The sequence below is a fragment of the Gadus chalcogrammus genome, chromosome 21 (genome assembly GCF_026213295.1).
Source record: "Gadus chalcogrammus isolate NIFS_2021 chromosome 21, NIFS_Gcha_1.0, whole genome shotgun sequence".
Lineage (NCBI taxonomy): Eukaryota > Metazoa > Chordata > Actinopteri > Gadiformes > Gadidae > Gadus > Gadus chalcogrammus.
In genome coordinates this window covers 15800135-15818099 of record NC_079432.1, presented here as the reverse complement: position 1 = coordinate 15818099, position 17965 = coordinate 15800135, and the positions used below count along the sequence as shown (strand labels likewise).

Here is a 17965-nt window from a genome sequence, read left to right as displayed (position 1 = left end):
AGAGGGGGGGAGAGAGAGAAAGGTGGGAGAATGGCCTTTTGATTTGAAGAATAGCACAAGAGATGAGAGACATTGAAAGGCAGTCCTAATGCCAATTAGAATAGGCCTTAAAGAGGCTTATTTCCTGTGTGTTTGTCTGTCTGTATGGGACTTTGTGTTTGTGTGTGTGTGTGTGTGTGTGTGTGTGTGTGTGTGTGTGTGTGTGTGTGTGTGTGTGTGTGTGTGTGTGTGTGTGTGTGTGTGTGTGTGTGTGTGTGTGTGTGTGTGTGTGTGTGTGTGTGTGTGTGTGTAATGTGTCTGTATGTATGGGACTTATGTGTGTGAGAGTGTAAGTGTGTGCGTACCTGCCTGCCTGCCTGCCTTCGTGTGTGTGTGTGTGTGTGTGTGTGTGTGTGTGTGTGTGTGTGTGTGTGTGTGTGTGTGTGTGTGTGTGTGTGTGTGTGTGTGTGTGTGTGTGTGTGTGTGTGTGTGTGTGTGTGTGTGTGCGTGTGTGTGTGAAGTAGGCATTAACAGGATAAGCACGCTGGAGTCACCGTAGCTAAATCCCGTTCCGGTCCTCAGAGTCTGCTACACATCATCGTCATCTGTCAGCTGACGCGTGCAGGGTTAGCGGCGCCGCTAAACTTCCTCTCTCTCAATAATTGAGGTGATGGAAAGAAGAACATGGGATTGGGAACATGGGGTATTGATGAGGGGTTGATACTTATTGGCTTTCAACGCCTATCGATTGTTTACAACAGGCTCTTTCAAGAACGTGAGAGTACAAAATGTCATGTGTAATTGTGTCTTTGTGTGCGTGTCTATGTTTCTCTGTATGTGTGCATGTGTGTGTGAGAGAGGGGGAACCTTCATTAGGTACAGGTACCTAATGAAGGTACCTATACCTTCATTAAAACTCACCCTCCTGGACACAAGAGACCCACTTCATGAAAGTGTTTGTAACACAATCTTTGATGAATGCATAACACACCCATTTGTGACAAAAACGTTTGAAATCTAAATTTTTCAATTCCTTTCTAATCACTTTAACTTTTCTTTATTTCCGAAATTTCCGCATCGCAGGTAATCGATCTGTGTTGACGATAGTGAGAGGATAATTTTTTTGTGGTTCCCTTTTTGAAATTCTGGGGATAGATTGAGACTGAAGTGTGCCTTTTTTTTTATTGGTTTTTGGTTTTCGGAAATCCCAGTGCAGTCCAGCAAAAGAAAAAGGATCGCCTAACTACAAACGTCTGGTTTAATCAACTGAAATTAGCATTTCGGTAATCCAATCCGGCGATGGGCCGGTAGCTTCGACTAGCCGATTTCCTTACATATTTAAAAAGAAGAGAAATAGACATTTTAATTAAGAGCAAAAAATCGTAATCAGAGAAAGAAACTAAATAATGGAAAACAATCTTGGTGCCTGGTCTGAAGCCACCGAACTACAGAAAGCTGAAAGGAAGAAGAGCTACAATGGCCGCAATCAGAGGAATTCTGAGGCTTGGATCGTTCCCCTTCCCTATTCATAGAATCATTTCTCGGCTTGTTCATTCCTGAGCCTCCTTTTCCAATGTGTGTATGTGTGTGTGTGCGTCATTTTCTCTCTGACCATGTGTACGTGTGTGTGCCTTCACCACTTCCACATTAGTTGTGTGTTTGTGTAAAAGATCAACTCAATTTGAACCAGGGACCTCACACACGAGAAACCCTGGTGTTAGATGATCACCGACAGCAGCTGGAGGCGAACGTTTGCTCCAGCATATCAATAGCAGTCAGCCACAGGGTGTGCCGCTGCAAAAGAATGGATAAAAAAATCAAATACATATAAATCAAACCCTTGACAATCAGTTGTGCGCTCCGATTGCGCTCACAAACCTCTGTCAGAAAGGAATGGAGGAAAAAATTGCTGCCACGTAAGTAATTCAAAGTGCAGGCTGTGTGTTTTAGAGGAGTGAGCTTCAATCAGAACAAATAGTGAGGATGCAATGTGATGCGTTTGTTTTGCTTGCATGTCTGATTCTATGGGAAAACAGTGATGCATGCGCCAACACTTCCAATGCAAAGTGAGTGAAATCATATGACGATTGATGCAATCGTTGGTTTCTGAGCCTGTTCAGGTCAGGTCAACTTAGTTTGCATAGTTCCACATTGTGACTCGAAAGAAAAGGGAGATTCTTGGAGTCCCTTTTGCGTTTCCTACTACGAAAATAAATGTTTAAAAAAAAAAACACAGGTTGGCCAACAGGTGACATGGCAGAACTGCAGAAGAACAGAACAATGAGTTATAGTTCATAATAACAGGCCGGCCCCTCTCAGCCTGCCGGCTGTCATGTGGGCAGAGGGAAACAGCTTTCCCCTCTCATGGCTCCTGTGGAGTGTTCCCGAGTGTTTCACACCGCTGAGGTTGAGGCAGCGTGCTGCACCCTCTCTCGTCCCTGCAGGGAGAGCTCCCAGCCTCGCTGACAGAAGGGTCTGAATCCAGGACGTTTATTTCAACATGAATCCACCACTAGTGGCGGGATGGTGATTGTCCAATCAATGTGTGAGTTTGCAAGACTTATGTTTGAAGCCCTTATTGCACGTTTTTTCCGCAAGATGTCCCGGCATCCTTCGTGAAACCCTTTCAGAACAATAATTGGGGCTAATTGGGGCTGTTATAAGTAAAGCTTTAGACCCCCCTCCTCCACCTGTAAACACCCGGTTGCATGTGAATATGTGATGTGGTAAGACACACTCACAAGGAGCTAGCTGTCGCTTTGCAGATAAGCAGATAAGACCAAATATGGGCGCTTCATATTTGTGTAAGCGCGTCGTGAGAAACCCACAGTGTTGTATAGTAGCGAAGTAGAAATACTTCGTTACTGTACTTAAGTCGTTTTTTTGGATATTTGTACTTTACTTTACTACTTATATTTCTCTGTACTTTTACTTTTACTTCGCTACATTTTGCGAAGAAAACGGATACTTTTACTCCACTACATTTCCCTTGAAACCTTCGTTACTCGTTACAAAATCAACTCATCTTTAGAAAAAAAAAAAAGAATCATGAGAGATATGAGAATAACGTCGGGGACTGTGGTAGAACACAGACTGCGAGCCTGTTTGGCGAATCAGCTGTCCCAGCGCACGTTCGCAAAGCCCCCTTGCTTAGTTACTGTTGCTACGTCGATCAAAACTCCTACGACTGTCAACACACAAATGCATGGCTAGGACGAGGGCAAGGGCTATCAAAATTCTACTATTTGTATCAGGCTGGTTTGTACACGCAGTATTACAACACTATCTTATACACTTCAATACGCTGTATATGTGCCATTTTTGCTACAAAGGTAATTTAAATACCCTTTTTGGGCAGGGACTTAAGTTTTCCGAAAATCCGCGATCCTGGATGACACCAAAATCAATATTAAGTAACGTGTACCAGCGCTTGCGGGATAATAGGTCGGGCTACGATATCTGTCAGTGTCAGTGATTTTTTTTTGGAGTAACTCCGCGACATCATCCAGATCATGGCAAAATGGACTGCAATATGCAGTGGAAGGATGTTTTCAAAAAATATCAACAACGAAGGGGAAACAACAATAATCGAAGCAAAATCATACAGGTCTCAATCAAAAAATTAGAAACTTCACAACCTCAAGATAAATACCACCAGCACAACATTTTAAACTAGTAAGGTTCTTTCACCGCTGGGTAATATTTGTATATAAACTTGTATATATATTTGTATATATTTCAAGCTAGCTAATAACCTATAAAGATTATTTATTCTTATTCCATCTCTGGAGAGGTATCTATCTAGCGGGTTAACTAGGCAGTTATAGGGAGGAGTTTTGATAACGGTTACTTGTACTTTTACTTTCAGTACTTAAGTACATTTAATATCAGAAAAGTACTTTTGATACTTAAGTACAGTAAAGATCAGATACTTTAATACTTTTACTTAAGTACTATTCTAAAAGGTGACTTTTACTTTTACTTAAGTAATTTTTCAGTAAGGTATCTGTACTTTTACTTAAGTATGGCTTTTGAGTACTTTATACACCACTGGAAACCCAACCTCGGCCAGCAGTGGTCTTTAAAGGTTTCAATCAACATCGTGAAACTGGCCCCTTTATAAACACACGTGTTAAAACCTGCCTCTCATGGGTCGTCCAAATGTGTGAATTTAGTTTTCTTCTGGAGAATATCTTAGAGACTAAACAGGAAACAAGCCGTGACTCCGCCCCCTTGCAGCTTTTGGTTTCCTGCCCTGGCTCCCCCCCCCCCAAAAAAGTACTGCTCTAAAATTGTTGGAGTGCAGATAGAGAGAGAGAGAGGCATAATATCCTTTGATAATGTCCGGTAAAACCATCCTGGATTACACTGTGATGCTGGATGACATGCAGATGTGACAGAGCGGGGTTTGAGCCAATGAGGCGTCCCGGGGGTCCCGGGGCCCCCTGGTGTCCCGGGGCGCGGCAGGCGCACCGGGCCTGGCAGCCGTGATGCAGGGCCAGGGTAATGGCGCCACTCTGTCTGTAATGTGTTTATAATGGAAGCTGGCAACGCACGGCCCCAGAGGGGCGCGCACGCACCAGCTCCCTCCATCTGCTAGTGGGAGAGTGTGTGTGTGAAAGAGAATGTGTGTGTGTGTGTGTGTGTGTGTGTGTGTGTGTGTGTGTGCGTGTGTGCGTGCGTGCGTGCGTGCGTGCGTGCGTGCGTGCGTGCGTGCGTGCGTGCGTGCGTGCGTGCGTGCGTGCGTGCGTGCGTGCGTGCGTGCGTGCGTGCGTGCGTGCGTGCGTGTGTGTGTGATCATCAGGGTTGTGATAAAGTTCAAAACCACACAAAGTATGGACGTTCACACAAGGCAACTATGACTGTGTAATCCACCAATGGATTAGTCTAATCAGGATCCTTGTGGAAAGTCTCCATCATTAGTTAAGTTATTTTGATTTATACAATTTGGATTTCAAACTCTGATCAATTATCTCAGCATTACTTGTTTTATTTGTATGAGTATCAAAATTGGTCGAACGGTCCTGTAGATTAGTAAAAAAAATGAAAACAGAAATGATCTCGGCAAACTCCAGAGTTATTAAACGTTGATTTTAAACATAGCTAGCGAATCCATAAACGTTTTTTTTTGGGTCTAGTCAATTTGGAAAAAAAAAAGCGTAAATTACCTCGGCATAACCTTGTTTTCACAAAGCAGCGAAATTAGAAATAAAATTGTATTGAAACATTATAGGAGCGGAGGAATGAAACTGAAGCCGGCAGCAGCATTTAATATTTATATAAATATTTAATGCTTACTCAACCACAAGGCTACATCCCAAAACTCTGCTGGCTGTACACGGTGATGCGGTTGTTATTGTTGTGATGTTGTAAGTGTTAAGCATTGAGGCGAGTTTGAAATATTAATAAGCGAAGCCTTTTTTGACGCTGCAAACATATAATTTAAATATGTGTCGTGCTTCAGGATTAAGGGAGAGTTAATGTCAGGAACAGGAGAAGCACAGCCCTCTCTTAGTATCTGGGACGACTGGAACGTCCTCGGATCGTTCTGCACCTCGTAGCGCTCACAGACCGCTGTGAATGTAGTACGAGTGTGTACCCAAGTTCACTCATCGTGGGTTCCTGCCCTCTTTCAAAGCCTTCAGGGTTTGGTTACTATTGGACATCGGTGCAAAGGTTGGGAGAAGCGGTACTCCAGGGGAGTGCAACGTTTGTTTTATACACTCTCAGAGACACGCAAAAGCACTTCTAGCGCTGGGGTGACCTTTGAGAGGATGATGTGTTTGTCTTGTGTCTGTGTGTTATTGTTACTATACAGGGAGTCTTCCTGTGTGTGTGTGAGTGGGGTCTGTGTGTGCTTATGTGCACGTGTGTGTGTGTGAGTATGTTTGTGAGCATGTACAATTGTGTGTGTGTGTGTGTGTGTGTGTGTGTGTGTGTGTGTGTGTGTGTGTGTGTGTGTGTGTGTGTGTGTGTGTGTGTGTGTGTGTGTGTGTGTGTGTGTGTGTGTGTGTGTGTGTGTGTGTGTGTTTTAGTATGTCTGAATGCTTGTGTGTAGGTGTTTCAAAGCCTTAGGCTATAACTAGAGGAGAAGGTTAGTGGATATTTCTAACCTTTTCGGGTGCAAATCCTCATCAATATCGGTTCACTCTCTCCCTCTCCTTTCTCTCTCGTTTTTGTTCTGTCACTCTCTACATACCAACATATGGGATGATGATAATGTGTTGTGGTGGCTTATGCATAGGAAATATTAAGTGGTCAAATTTTTGACAACAATATGTACGATACGTCTGAGTTTTTAAATCTCGTAATTTCTCTGTCCATGGACTTCTATCATCCTCAGTTTTTGTCTCTCTCTCTGTCCCGCTCTCTCAGACAATAAGTGAGCTCCTACTTTATAAAGTTTTTTTGTCTTAACCTGCAAAGACACCGGCATGAAAGGGTACATGAAATGTTTGTTTCAATAGGAATGGCTGCAGCGCTGCCTCTAGGCGGGATCAATAGACCGTTTGTATTGTTGAATACCTTCCTCTGATTGCACTGTGACTCCTCAAGAAAATACCTCACTTCGTTGGAACAGCGTGTGCCTGAAGAGTCGCTGCAAAACTAAATGAAAGATCGAACAGAATACAATGAGTCTGATGAAACAAACATATTCTGAATTAAACAAATAAACACAAGCGCATTATTTATTCCTCACGGGAATGACGTCCTCCGTGCCAGACGGGCCTCATCCCCCCCATGAGGAAGGAATTGCAAAGTGCTTTGAGAAAGCTTTGAGAATCTTGTTGGATAGTGTTCATGTGTGGACCCTTCATGTTCCCAGTCGCCTTGGTTGGACCACCGCCCCGACGGCAAGGCAGGACTGATCGCCAAGACCCCGGCATCTAGGCGCACAGCCAGAAACTACCGCTTTCTGAACACGCTGCCAAAGAATCAGAGCCGCAGAGAAGCGGCAGAGGAACTGGGGACACTATTAGGACGGCCTCCTGTGGGGAAAGCTGTAGTGATTTCTAACAATAGCAAACCCGGGATCACAGCAAGGCTCAGGCGGCTTGCTTTGGCCATGCGATCGAGGAGGCCAAACTGCCAAACTGCTCAGAGAAACTGGATAATTTCTCAGAAAACAACTCCTCAACAGTTTGGAAGGGACTATGATGTGATCACAAACTGAAAAAACAACCACTTACATTCCTGGACTGCATGAAGCCTCATTCACATGGTTAAAATGTTGATTGATAAGCACACAACATCAAGAAAACTTCAAGCACACATTTCAAAGAGAATTCAGGGCTTTCCTAAATAGTACAGATCTGAACATTTTAATGGAATCCATCTAAAAATAGCCATATGGCAGTTATACAATAACAAAATGGCCATATAGGCAAAATGGGTTGAGACTGTGGACGTTTGGCCTTTCTATGAAATTGTGGGAAAAGTAAAAAAAAATGTGGAGAAGACCAGGGTGAAAAAGATGCGTCTGATTTTAGAGATTAATATGATTAAAGAATATTGAGTCCAGGTCAATCTAGTAAGGAGAAATAAGGCTAGTTCATATTTTTTTTAAATAGCGCTTTGGGTGCAGTACCACAATTTGGGTTTATGGGTAGTGGGGGGTATTTGTATCCACCTAATAATAGTCGTATGGTTTTTTATACAATAACAAAATGGTCACATAAGAAAAATGGGCTAACTGCTGAAACTTTATTGGCCAATATTTCTCAAATATTGGCTTATTGGTAACCACACCTGAAAATGTCAAGAGTTTTCGACTTACGGTATAGGCTGCAGTATGACTTTTACAGAATTTGAGGGGAAAATAAAACGTTACAGAAGCAATAGGGGACCAAGAAGCTTCGCTGCTCGACCCCTAATTACTGGTCCATAGAATACTTACAAGTTGAGAGAATAGTTGTACATTTTTCATGCGTGGATGGACTAAAGGAATAAGGAATAGTTCACTCAAATTTAATAATTAGTTCTCTCACACTGTTGTCTGTGGGCCAGTATTTATTGCAAAATCTGCCCCTTTTCTGTGGCCAATGTGGATTTCATAATGATCTTTAATCCCTGAAGCCAAGCAGCAGAAGTTAAGTGCAAATGCTACTGGTGTATTTTTAGGTGAACTAAAAATGCAAGAGTAGTCTCACATGTCACTGTTTATAACACAGCACGTTAATCCTTGGCTGAAAGGGGCGCTTTAGAGAATTTAGAGTATACAAACATCTCCAGGCACCACTACTCCACTGTCGACACCAATAAATCAAATGCTCTAAAAGAATGAAAGAAATTGCACTCATTGCCCATCTTAATCAAGGCTCGGCAAACCTATTGCTAAAGCTAGAGAGCTAGCTAGATGTTTTGGCGAAGTTAATATGGAGGAATGTTGTTTAAGAAATGCTTTATTTCAGACATACGCCTGGTATTTTGGGTGGACAGGAAATCGTTCTTCCAATATTTTAGCTGTGCCAGTTTCACACATTTATTGAGTTCTTATTACATTTTTTCTGATATTTCTGAATATCCCCCTTGATAAATACCCCATATAAAAAAAAGACTATAATTACAACAAAGAAATGAATGAGTTAACCAGTTGCCATGACATCTGTGGTGATGAGGAACGTTGAGGCCTCATGCTGACCAGCCTCAAGGCCCAGGTCTGGGGATGATCAAGTCACCACTGGACTCCCCTGGCTCACAAGCAAGACCACTGCCTCGCATCCCCCCTACCACCCCCCCACCACCCCCACCCTATCACATACTCACACACACAAAAACCCACATTCACACACACGCACGCACGCACACGTAATACGTATTTCTAGATCATTTATATTTATTTTAATTAAAGTCTATAATTAGATTAAATACCAATTTTAAAGCCTCTAGTTCTCTCATAGCAATGTCCATGCCACACGCCACCTCGGTAGGCCACGTCATTGTAGAGGTTGGGTATAATGTTACAGACAGATAGTGCTCTATGCAGGAGCTCTCTCCCTGAGTGTGTATGGTGACGGCTGGTTCAACCTGTTGCCCACATTCACACACACGCACGCACGCACACACACGTAATACATATTTCTAGATCATTTATATTTATTCTAATTAAAGTCTATAATTAGATTAAATAGCAATTTTAAAGCCTCTAGTTCTCTCATTGCCTTCCACAGCCTACATCATTTACATTTATTAATAATTGAGTATGTAAATAATTTTAATTCATATTTGGCCTTGAATTCTTCTGGTTGATTATGTTGTTAATTGTTTGCTTGTTTATTTATATTAGGCTCTGTCCTCACCAAGTCACTTCCCTTGTATGTGCAGATATACTATAGTGCACTACTATACCATACTGTGATTCTGATTGGGAATGTATAGGGAAGCAGCGCAGTGGGGTGGATTGTGAGTCACTCTGATTGGCTATGTCGTACCAGGAAGCCCTCCAGCCAAGACACCCCCAGAATGATACTAATTGAACTACGATATCTGCGTTCCACCATCCCATTAATCTCCTCATTCTGTCCACGGCTGTCTATCTCTTCCCCCTGTCTCTCCATCTCCCTCTCTCTCACATATTCTCTCTCTTTCCCTCCATCTCTCAAGCGTGCACTGTTTCTCTCTCTTTTTCCATCTCTGTGCCACCGTCTGTCTCCCACTCTGTATACTCTCTTTCTCTCCCCCTCTCTCTTAAATTCACAAACATTGTATCTCTCTTTCTTCCTGCCTTTTTCCCCCTCCCTCCTTCTCTCGCTGTCTGACTGTGCATCATCACAAATTCCTTCTCTCTGTCAGACTGTCTCTCTCTCCTTTGTACTCTGTCCATCCCTCCCTCTCTTTACTTTAATCGTATTTCATGATATTGTATATCATTTGCATACATGTATAAGACTTGAGCGGTTGAGGACGCCCGAAACTCAACTTACTTAAACAGGTCATTCTCTATTCTCTATCTAAGAGAACTTAATGTGTAGCAACCTCTTCATGCATAATATAAACACTTCCAGATAAGATTTCATTTCAAATTGTACACTGTAGCAATGTCCATGCCACACGCCACCTCGGTAGGCCACGTCATTGTAGAGGTTGGGTATAATGTTACAGACAGATGGTGCTCTATGCAGGAGCTCTCTCCCTGAGTGTGTATGGTGATGGCTGGTTCAACCTGTTGCACCTTGAAAGCTTAATGCACAACAGGTGTGCAGCCCCACCCAGCGCCAGAGTTCAATCAGTCCACCTCGATCCAGGAGAGGCTGCTTCAACCAGCCATCATCCACACACACTCCACACTCACACACGTTTTGTGTGAAAATTAAATATTAACCAAATTGTCCTCCGTTGTCTCTCACTTCCTCCCCCCTCTTCCCCCTCTCCCTAACTGTCTCCCCTTTCCACCTTCCATCTCCTCTCCTCCCCTCTCTGTCGCTCCCTCCCGCCTTGCTTTCACTCTTTCCTCCTCTCACTCCCTCCCTCATCTGCCCCTTCTCTCTCTCCCTCCCTCCTCCCCTTGTATCTCTCTCCCCCTCTCCTCCACCCCTCCCTTGAATTTCTCTCTCCTCCCTCTTCCCCTTGTATCGCTCTCCCCCTCTCCTCCGACCCCTCCCTTGCATCTTCCACCCTCTCCTCCCCCTCTACCCTGTATCTCCCTCCCCCTCTCCTCCCCTCCCGTTTTCCCCCTCTTTCACCCTTCGCTTGTATCTCTATCCCCCTCTCCTCCACCCCTGGCTTGTATCTCTATCCCCCTCTCCTCCACCCCTCGCTTGTATCTCTATCTACCCCCCCCCCCCCCCCCCCCCCACCCTCTATCAGATGGAGACCAGGAAGCGTCTGGCTAAGATCGTGCTGGTGTTCGTGGGGCTGTTTGCACTGTGCTGGTTCCCCAACCACGTGCTGTACATGTACCGCTCCTTCCACTACCAGCAGATGGACCTCTCCCTGACCCACCTGGTCATCAGCCTGCTGGCCCGCGTGCTCAGCTTCTCCTCATCCTGCGTCAACCCCTTCGCCCTCTACCTGCTGAGCGACAGCTTCAGACGCCACTTCAACAGGTAGAGCCACTTGAGCTCTTGGCAGTGATATACCCACCACTGTCTCCGTCTCTCTCCTGTGTCCCGGCTCATTCACTGTCTACCTTCAGTGTCTACCTTCCATAAAGGGAATTTAAATCGGTGTCTCGGCCAGACGTACCTGTCTGTGTAATGAGGTCAGGGCTGCATGCAGCGCTCACCAATTGTTATTCTTAGGCTTTATTTTTCTTTCATTAGTATTCTCTACAAACCCTGGGACCTAACCACCTCCACGATGTTGGACCTAGAGACTCCCTTCCACTTTTAAAATGTTTAAATTAGCTTGAATCGATTGCTGCTACCTTTAAATTTAGAGGTTAAACTTTATAATGTAAGGCAATGTATCCCTCTGAGACTTCAACTACTTCAGACTGCAAAATTGGCCAATTCACACTGCTGCACGCGGCGGAGGCGACGTCAGGTGGTTTCCCTAGCAACTGTGAACGCTCTGGCACAGCTTAGAGCCGCAACAGCATCATGATAAAAAGTAGCCTAACTTAGGTTCGCGATTAGGTTGCTTGAGCTAGCACCCCAATTTACCCCCCCGGTCCGTACAAACATTGGCGGTTTATTGGGTTTCATTCTGATGTAAATGCGACGGCTCCGCGTTCCCGGGGGGAGGGGGGGGCTTGGGTAGAGATGTTGCTGCTCTGTCTCCACAGAGACAACACAGCGATATCATCATGAGAAGTTCTAACTGGAGAGAAAGTGAAACCGCGACCTGCTGATCATGTAAACGCATTAAACAAGACGTTGAAAGATGGTGCGATCTACGAGAGAGACCAGAGGAACTGTCTGGAGGCTTTTGTCGGGATGGTGGTCAGCAAAATAAAGAATAGGTTGGCGTTTTTGCACTAAATAGTTAATCGCGTTTGTAGCCTACACTCAAACGTGACCTCATTCTTCCATGCGGGTGTCTTCATTCATAAAAAAATAGGCCTACGCAAATTATTCTTAAGAGGTCTAGACTCCGTGCGCAACCCACCTTCTCCAGTGAACCAAGAAAGCCTGCGCCGTGATGAACGTGGGATTTTAGCCCCTTGGTTTTATGCAGGAAACTTGAGATAAGACGGTTAAATTGCCAGGCGTGCCAAGCCGCGACCGAACCGGCTTGGCAATGTAAAAAGACCTAATGAAAAGGAGAAGACGGCGAGTTAGAAAGCCGAGAATATGGAGCCGCAGTTGGGTAGGCCTACTTCGGCGGCAGAAACAGGGTCCCTACGCCAATCTCTGTAGAGAGATTAATATGGGCAAAAACTGTTTTTTTTTTTTTATTGATCCCCTACGAGAATTTTTGTGTAAAGGGGTGGGTCTAGGCCAGGCCCAGGGGTCACCAACCTTTTTGAACCTGAGAGCTACTTCATGGGTACTGAGTCATACGAAGGGCACTCAGTAAGATACACTCTTCTGAAATAACAAATTTGCTCAGTTTGCCTTTAGTTATATAGCCTATTGTTAATATTGATTAATGATACTCATCTAGGCCTATGTGAAGACACTGATCATGGTAATGCTTTCTCACAATAATTATCAACAATGACTTAAAAAAGGTGGGAAAAAGTTGTTCAAGAATGAGCTCTGCTATTTTCAGAACTGGCCTGCGGGCGCCTCATATGGTCCTTGCGGGCGCCCTGGTGCCCGCGGGCACTGTGTTGGTGACCCCTGGTCTAGGCTATATTCTCGCCTTTCTCCTTTGTAAAACGCATTGTAGGCCTATTGCTTTTGGTACTGCGCCCATTCCTTGATTAATTCTGCCGCAGCACTCCAAACAATTAATTTCGTTCCAATGTTCGTCCAATCCACTCCAATAGAGGTCCTGCATTGAGTTTAAAGCCAACTCCAATGAATAAATGGTCCGGTTTTAAGTTTCATAGAATATTTATACATTTCCAGGGCATGTTAAATGAATGCATGTCCCGCCACTCGTAACACAATTGTAAAATGCAGTCGTCAATTGATGGAATGGGTTATTTCATACATCATCACAACCAAAATTTGGAATTAATCAAATAAATTACAGATAAATAATACTGAAATGGCTACTTTTTGGATGAACACATTAGAACGAAATATTTATGATCCCCCAATGTTGAACTTAGGTTGGCGTCACGATTGGTAGACTGTCGGAATGGCGGTAGGCCTACTAAAAGGTGTCTGAATGGGGGCATGTTGGAGTGGCCGCATGTAACCATAACAACGGATATAGCTAACGTGTATTGTGGACAGTACGGGACCGGGACTGAGTAAGGCTGTGACGTACAAGTTGTTCTGTGCTGTTTCCTGATTGGCTGAAGAGAAATAGCTACGTCATTGTGTTCTAGAACTGGACCTGGCGATTTTGACATCATGTTCAATCTCTGGCGTCTCCTTGCAACGGCATCAGCCGTGCTGCAACGACAAGTTCACACTGCTGCATCTTTTCCCCTGCGACGTTCCAAAACAGTCTCGTTGCAAGTCGTTGCGAGGCGAATCTTTGGTCTGAACTGGGCTAGCTTAGAGGGTGAGAATTCCACCTGCCCTAGCCCAAGAAAGCTATCGAAAAAGCTAACCATTTCGGACGTCGCAAGCTTAACAATGTCAATATGTAACTTAGAACCCACAATGTAAAGATTCAACTGGGACGGTATTTCTTGTTTCACTGGCGCTACAATGATTCATCGATTGGAGATATACCTGTTGTGCATCAGGCCTTGTGTGTGGCGACCCCTGTTTATATGGCTAGAGGCTAGGTTCTTCCATAAATATCCGGTTGTGTGCTAAATGCTAATGTAGTTATAAACTTGACTTTTTTACGACATGCTATGTTAAAATCTTTTCACTTGATTTAAGCTATTCCTTTCTGCAAACTTGATCACTTTAGCTATTTGTTCCCTATATTTTATTTGTTTCCAACCATTTTACATTTGTTAAATGGTGTGCATGTTTACATTGTTTACTCCATTTAGACTTTTCAACTCTGTTCAAATTGCTTCACTTGATTAAGCTATTCAACATGTCTTCGCTTTTTCAAGCATATTTCAATCTCACTTTGCACTTCAGCACACCGCATTTTCTGCAGGAAATGTATTTTCTAGTTACTCTTGCTCATACTTTGAAAATCGATTTGCTCTCTCTCTACTTATCTTTAGCCCTCCCTCTCTCTACCTACCTACTTACCTCTCTACCTCTCTAATTTCACCGTTATCTCCCTCTGTCTCTCTCTTCCTCTTGCCCTCTCTGTCTTTCTCTCCCTCCCTCTCTTCCCCTATACCTCTCTCCCTCTCTTATCTACCTCTCTCTTATCTCTCTGTCTCTTCCCTCTCTCTCACTCTATCTCTATCTCTCTCACTTTCCTATCTGTACGCCTCTCTGTCTTTCTCTCCCTCCCTCTCTTCCCCTATACCTCTCTCCCTCTCTTATCTACCTCTCTCCTATCTCCCTATCTCCCCTATATCTCTCTATCTCTGTCAAATTCCCTATTCCCTGCCTTACCAGTTCCCTAAATAATGTGTTTTCGTTGACTCACAAGTCAGTGTCTAAACATGTCACCCAACCAGAGACTGAGGACATTCTCCAAGGATCTCTTGCTAAGACTGGGTGGAAACAATTAGAGAATTATAAGATCCAAAGCCCTAAGGACGGCCCCTTAATGTGAGGAGATGCTGAAGTTGTGTGTGTGTAAACACTGTCATAGAAATGCCTCTTTCTTGTCCTGGGTTAGAAGTCCTTAACAAAAGTCGCTGGAAAATCTTAATTTCCCCATTCTTCTGGACTGAGCCCACAAACAGAACAAAGTAATGTAACGTTTCTCCGGACATCCATTTTCAATGTATTAGAAGCTCTCCCGATGCTACCAAAGGATTGGCTATCTCACCAGTTTATTTCACTACAGAGGGGAATGGGGGAAGGGAAGGTGTAATTTCCTATTAAATGTAACAGTTGTAGGTCTGTAAGCAGCCGTTCTCGTCATTCTTTCTAACCTGCATTTAGTGTTCCCCAGACGTTGGGGAGGAGGTGAGATCTGGGATCGTCGGGTACCGTGAACGCACTGCATATGTAGCGGTCCTTATAGGGATTAGGTTTCAGGCACAGCCTTTGTGTCCCTCTGGTTCAAGGCAGATTGAGTGTCCTGAGAGCCAGCTGGCGGGAGGAGAGAGAGAGAGAGGCGTCTGGAGGTTGAAGTGGCATCTTATCAGCACTCCGTGGTCCGAGGTCGATGGAGCGCGGAGAGACCGACGGCTAAGGGCCCGGCCACACCAAACACGTGGCCTCGGGTGTGGCGCCCGCTTCCCATTCACTATGCATTTGAGGCGTGCTGGACGCGAGGGGCAAGGGATTCTGGGAAGGCTCGCATGCTGGCGGGTGATCGTGGCTTGCATAAAGGGGAAGGAGAAAAGTTTAATTTCAGTTCGCTTTATGCAAATGAGCGCGTCTTGCAGCATGCGTGCTGGTCGTGAGATTGGACGATCAACATTCAGTTAGTAATGGCGGACCATATAGACTTATCATTTCCTGGTTTTAAGCACTTTCATCAACAAAGTGGTACGCTCCCACAAGCAGCCACTAGAGAGGGAGCTTGGAGTGCTGCTACGCTATTGGTGGGGCCGGGCCGTGAGCGTGGGTCAGGTGACATTAAGTCTGTTTATTTGAATCCCTGCCTCTTTTCAACAGATAGACTTCAACGTCACCCAATGCTTCACAAAAAACCATTTATATTCTACCTTTAATAACTTTGTCACCTTTGTGAACCAAAAAATCATTTGGAGAACTTTCTTCTGGTTGACTAAGAATGACGGTGGCGGGGTTACGACTGAACAAAAGCCAATGCAAACCCAGTGGACTCAGCGGCCCTAAACTGCCTGTCACAGCCCAACCTATTTCTTTCTTTCTCTGAACAACCACCATGAGAGAAAGTTATTACCTCGGGGTCTATCAGGTAAATGGTAGTTGACTGCCGAGCACAACGGGTCCCATTTTCTGTGAAAAGCTGCGAAAAGTGGCTGGAATATGAGATAATTTTTATAATGACTTGAATATAATAGATGATAGATGTTTTGAGTGTTGGGTTTCTTGCCATGTCATGTGCTATTGTTCTCACTATAAAGCTTTGTGATATTTGTATAAAGGTGCTCTACAAATAAAGTTGGTTGTTATTGAGTTGGTTGTTTGACTGTATGGTAATCAGGTCCTTTTCCCCTCGTCTGTCATTGGTCCTCCAGTCAGCTGCAGTGTGGCCGGGCGCCCCGCCCCCAGCGCCAGGCCAGCTACCTGCAGAGCACCTCCCACATCCGCCTCACCTCCATCAAGAAGACCGCCCCCGCCGCCGTCGTCACGGCAGCGGTGCACGTCACAAATGGAGGCGGCCAGAGATCGGAGGAGGCTCTCTGAAGTACGCTAGCGAGTACACTGACGAGTACGCGAGCTGGGCAGGGATAAGTGGCCTCAGAGGGACGCGCTGTGCTGTCGCCCACGGCGCAGTCAATTCATCAGGCTTACTGACCAAACCAACATCTCGCAGTCAAATAAAAGCAGAAACAATCTCCCGCTGACAAACAGGGGATAAACACTTCTCGTCCAAGGAAACCTTCTCTTTCCAACGTCAACCAACAGTCCATTCTTCAGCATGGGTCGGAGGAAGTCCTGGAACCGGAGCCACAAGGAACTCAGTGGAACAAACATGCACAAAGGCAGGAGAGACGGACGCTGGGAGTGTGTGGGAGAGAGAGAGAGAGAGAGAGAGAGAGAGAGAGAGAGAGAGAGAGAGAGAGAGAGAGAGAGACTGCTGCTAAACAGCTTGGCTAACTCATTAGCATGGCAGGCTGACCCACCTTGAATGTTTACGCTAAGTTAAAATAATGCTTATCTTAAAAAAAGAGTATAATTAAAGAAATTATATGTTTGGTGTTTTTTTACATCTTTTTCTGTGATTCTGTACTTAATTATTGTTTTATTATGGGGACCATTTCACAATGTCGTGGCATTTGCCAAACAACCTTTGATCAGGTTTCTGTAAAATCATGAAGTGGACTTCTTGCGTGTTTACAATAGCAAACAGAACAGTTATACCCGCTGATACCTTGTTAGCGAAAATGACACCTTTTTGGTAACTATGTTTTTTGCATTAAAGGACAATTCCGGTATTTTGAACATTGAGCCCCCTTTCTGGTTTGTTTAGGATGAAATAGAGTGGGTGACACCGAAATTTTAACTATTAGTCCTTTCTCGGGTATTTGGCTCATTTTGAATCGCTCCTGCCTGCTTCACAATGGTTGTCTGTGTGCATAGACAAACCTGTCAACCAAGCAACCCTAAACGTTCGTTTTCAAAAATGTGCAAGTAACCGAGTGGTTAGTGGCATTCGTGAAGTTTAAAAAAAAATTATAGGCGCAATATATGGTTTCTGTCGTGTTTTATTGCACATTTATCGCCAGTTGATTTCAGTTGGAAGACTCATTACTGCACGATGATATTACTCCGCCGAACCGGAAAGGTGGGCTGTTTACGTTGGTTTGAACATGTCTATGGGTTTGAAGTCTTGTACCGTGCGCACCTCGGATTAGGGAAAATCACATAGAAAATCACTGAAAATGGATTATGAAAGGTGGCTTCTGGAGGACGCACTCGATTTTGAGTTTGACGGCAGAGGATATCGTTTTGAACCAGAATTCACCCAAGAGGAGCTACGTGAGATGGAGGCTAGGGCTACGGAGGCGCCTGAAGCTCCGGCGGAAGCGGTCCCCACGATCACGGGCGGGTGGTGTGCCTGTGGGAAGTGCAGGCAGATGCCGACGGACGTCGAAAGTAGGTGCTGCACGGAGTGGGACCTTTTGCGGAAGTTTATATGCGGTTGTGAGGTATCTGAAAAAATAGTTCCATTTAGCAACTAACACGGATGGAAACCATATATTGCGCCGATATATTTTTTTTAAACTTCACGAATGCCA

The 17965-nt window shown here is 44.6% G+C and overlaps 1 protein-coding gene across 1 annotated transcript in view; it reads left to right on the top strand.

Annotated features, from left to right (window-relative positions):
- Positions 1-16409, top strand: part of nmbr (neuromedin B receptor) — a 34906-nt gene extending 18497 nt beyond the window's left edge. The window contains exons 4-5 of the mRNA XM_056581968.1: positions 10786-11024; positions 16241-16409. Coding sequence (XP_056437943.1) covers positions 10786-11024; positions 16241-16409 — 408 coding nt within the window. The remainder of the gene's footprint in view (positions 1-10785; positions 11025-16240) is intronic.
- The last annotated feature ends 1556 nt before the right edge of the window (positions 16410-17965 follow it).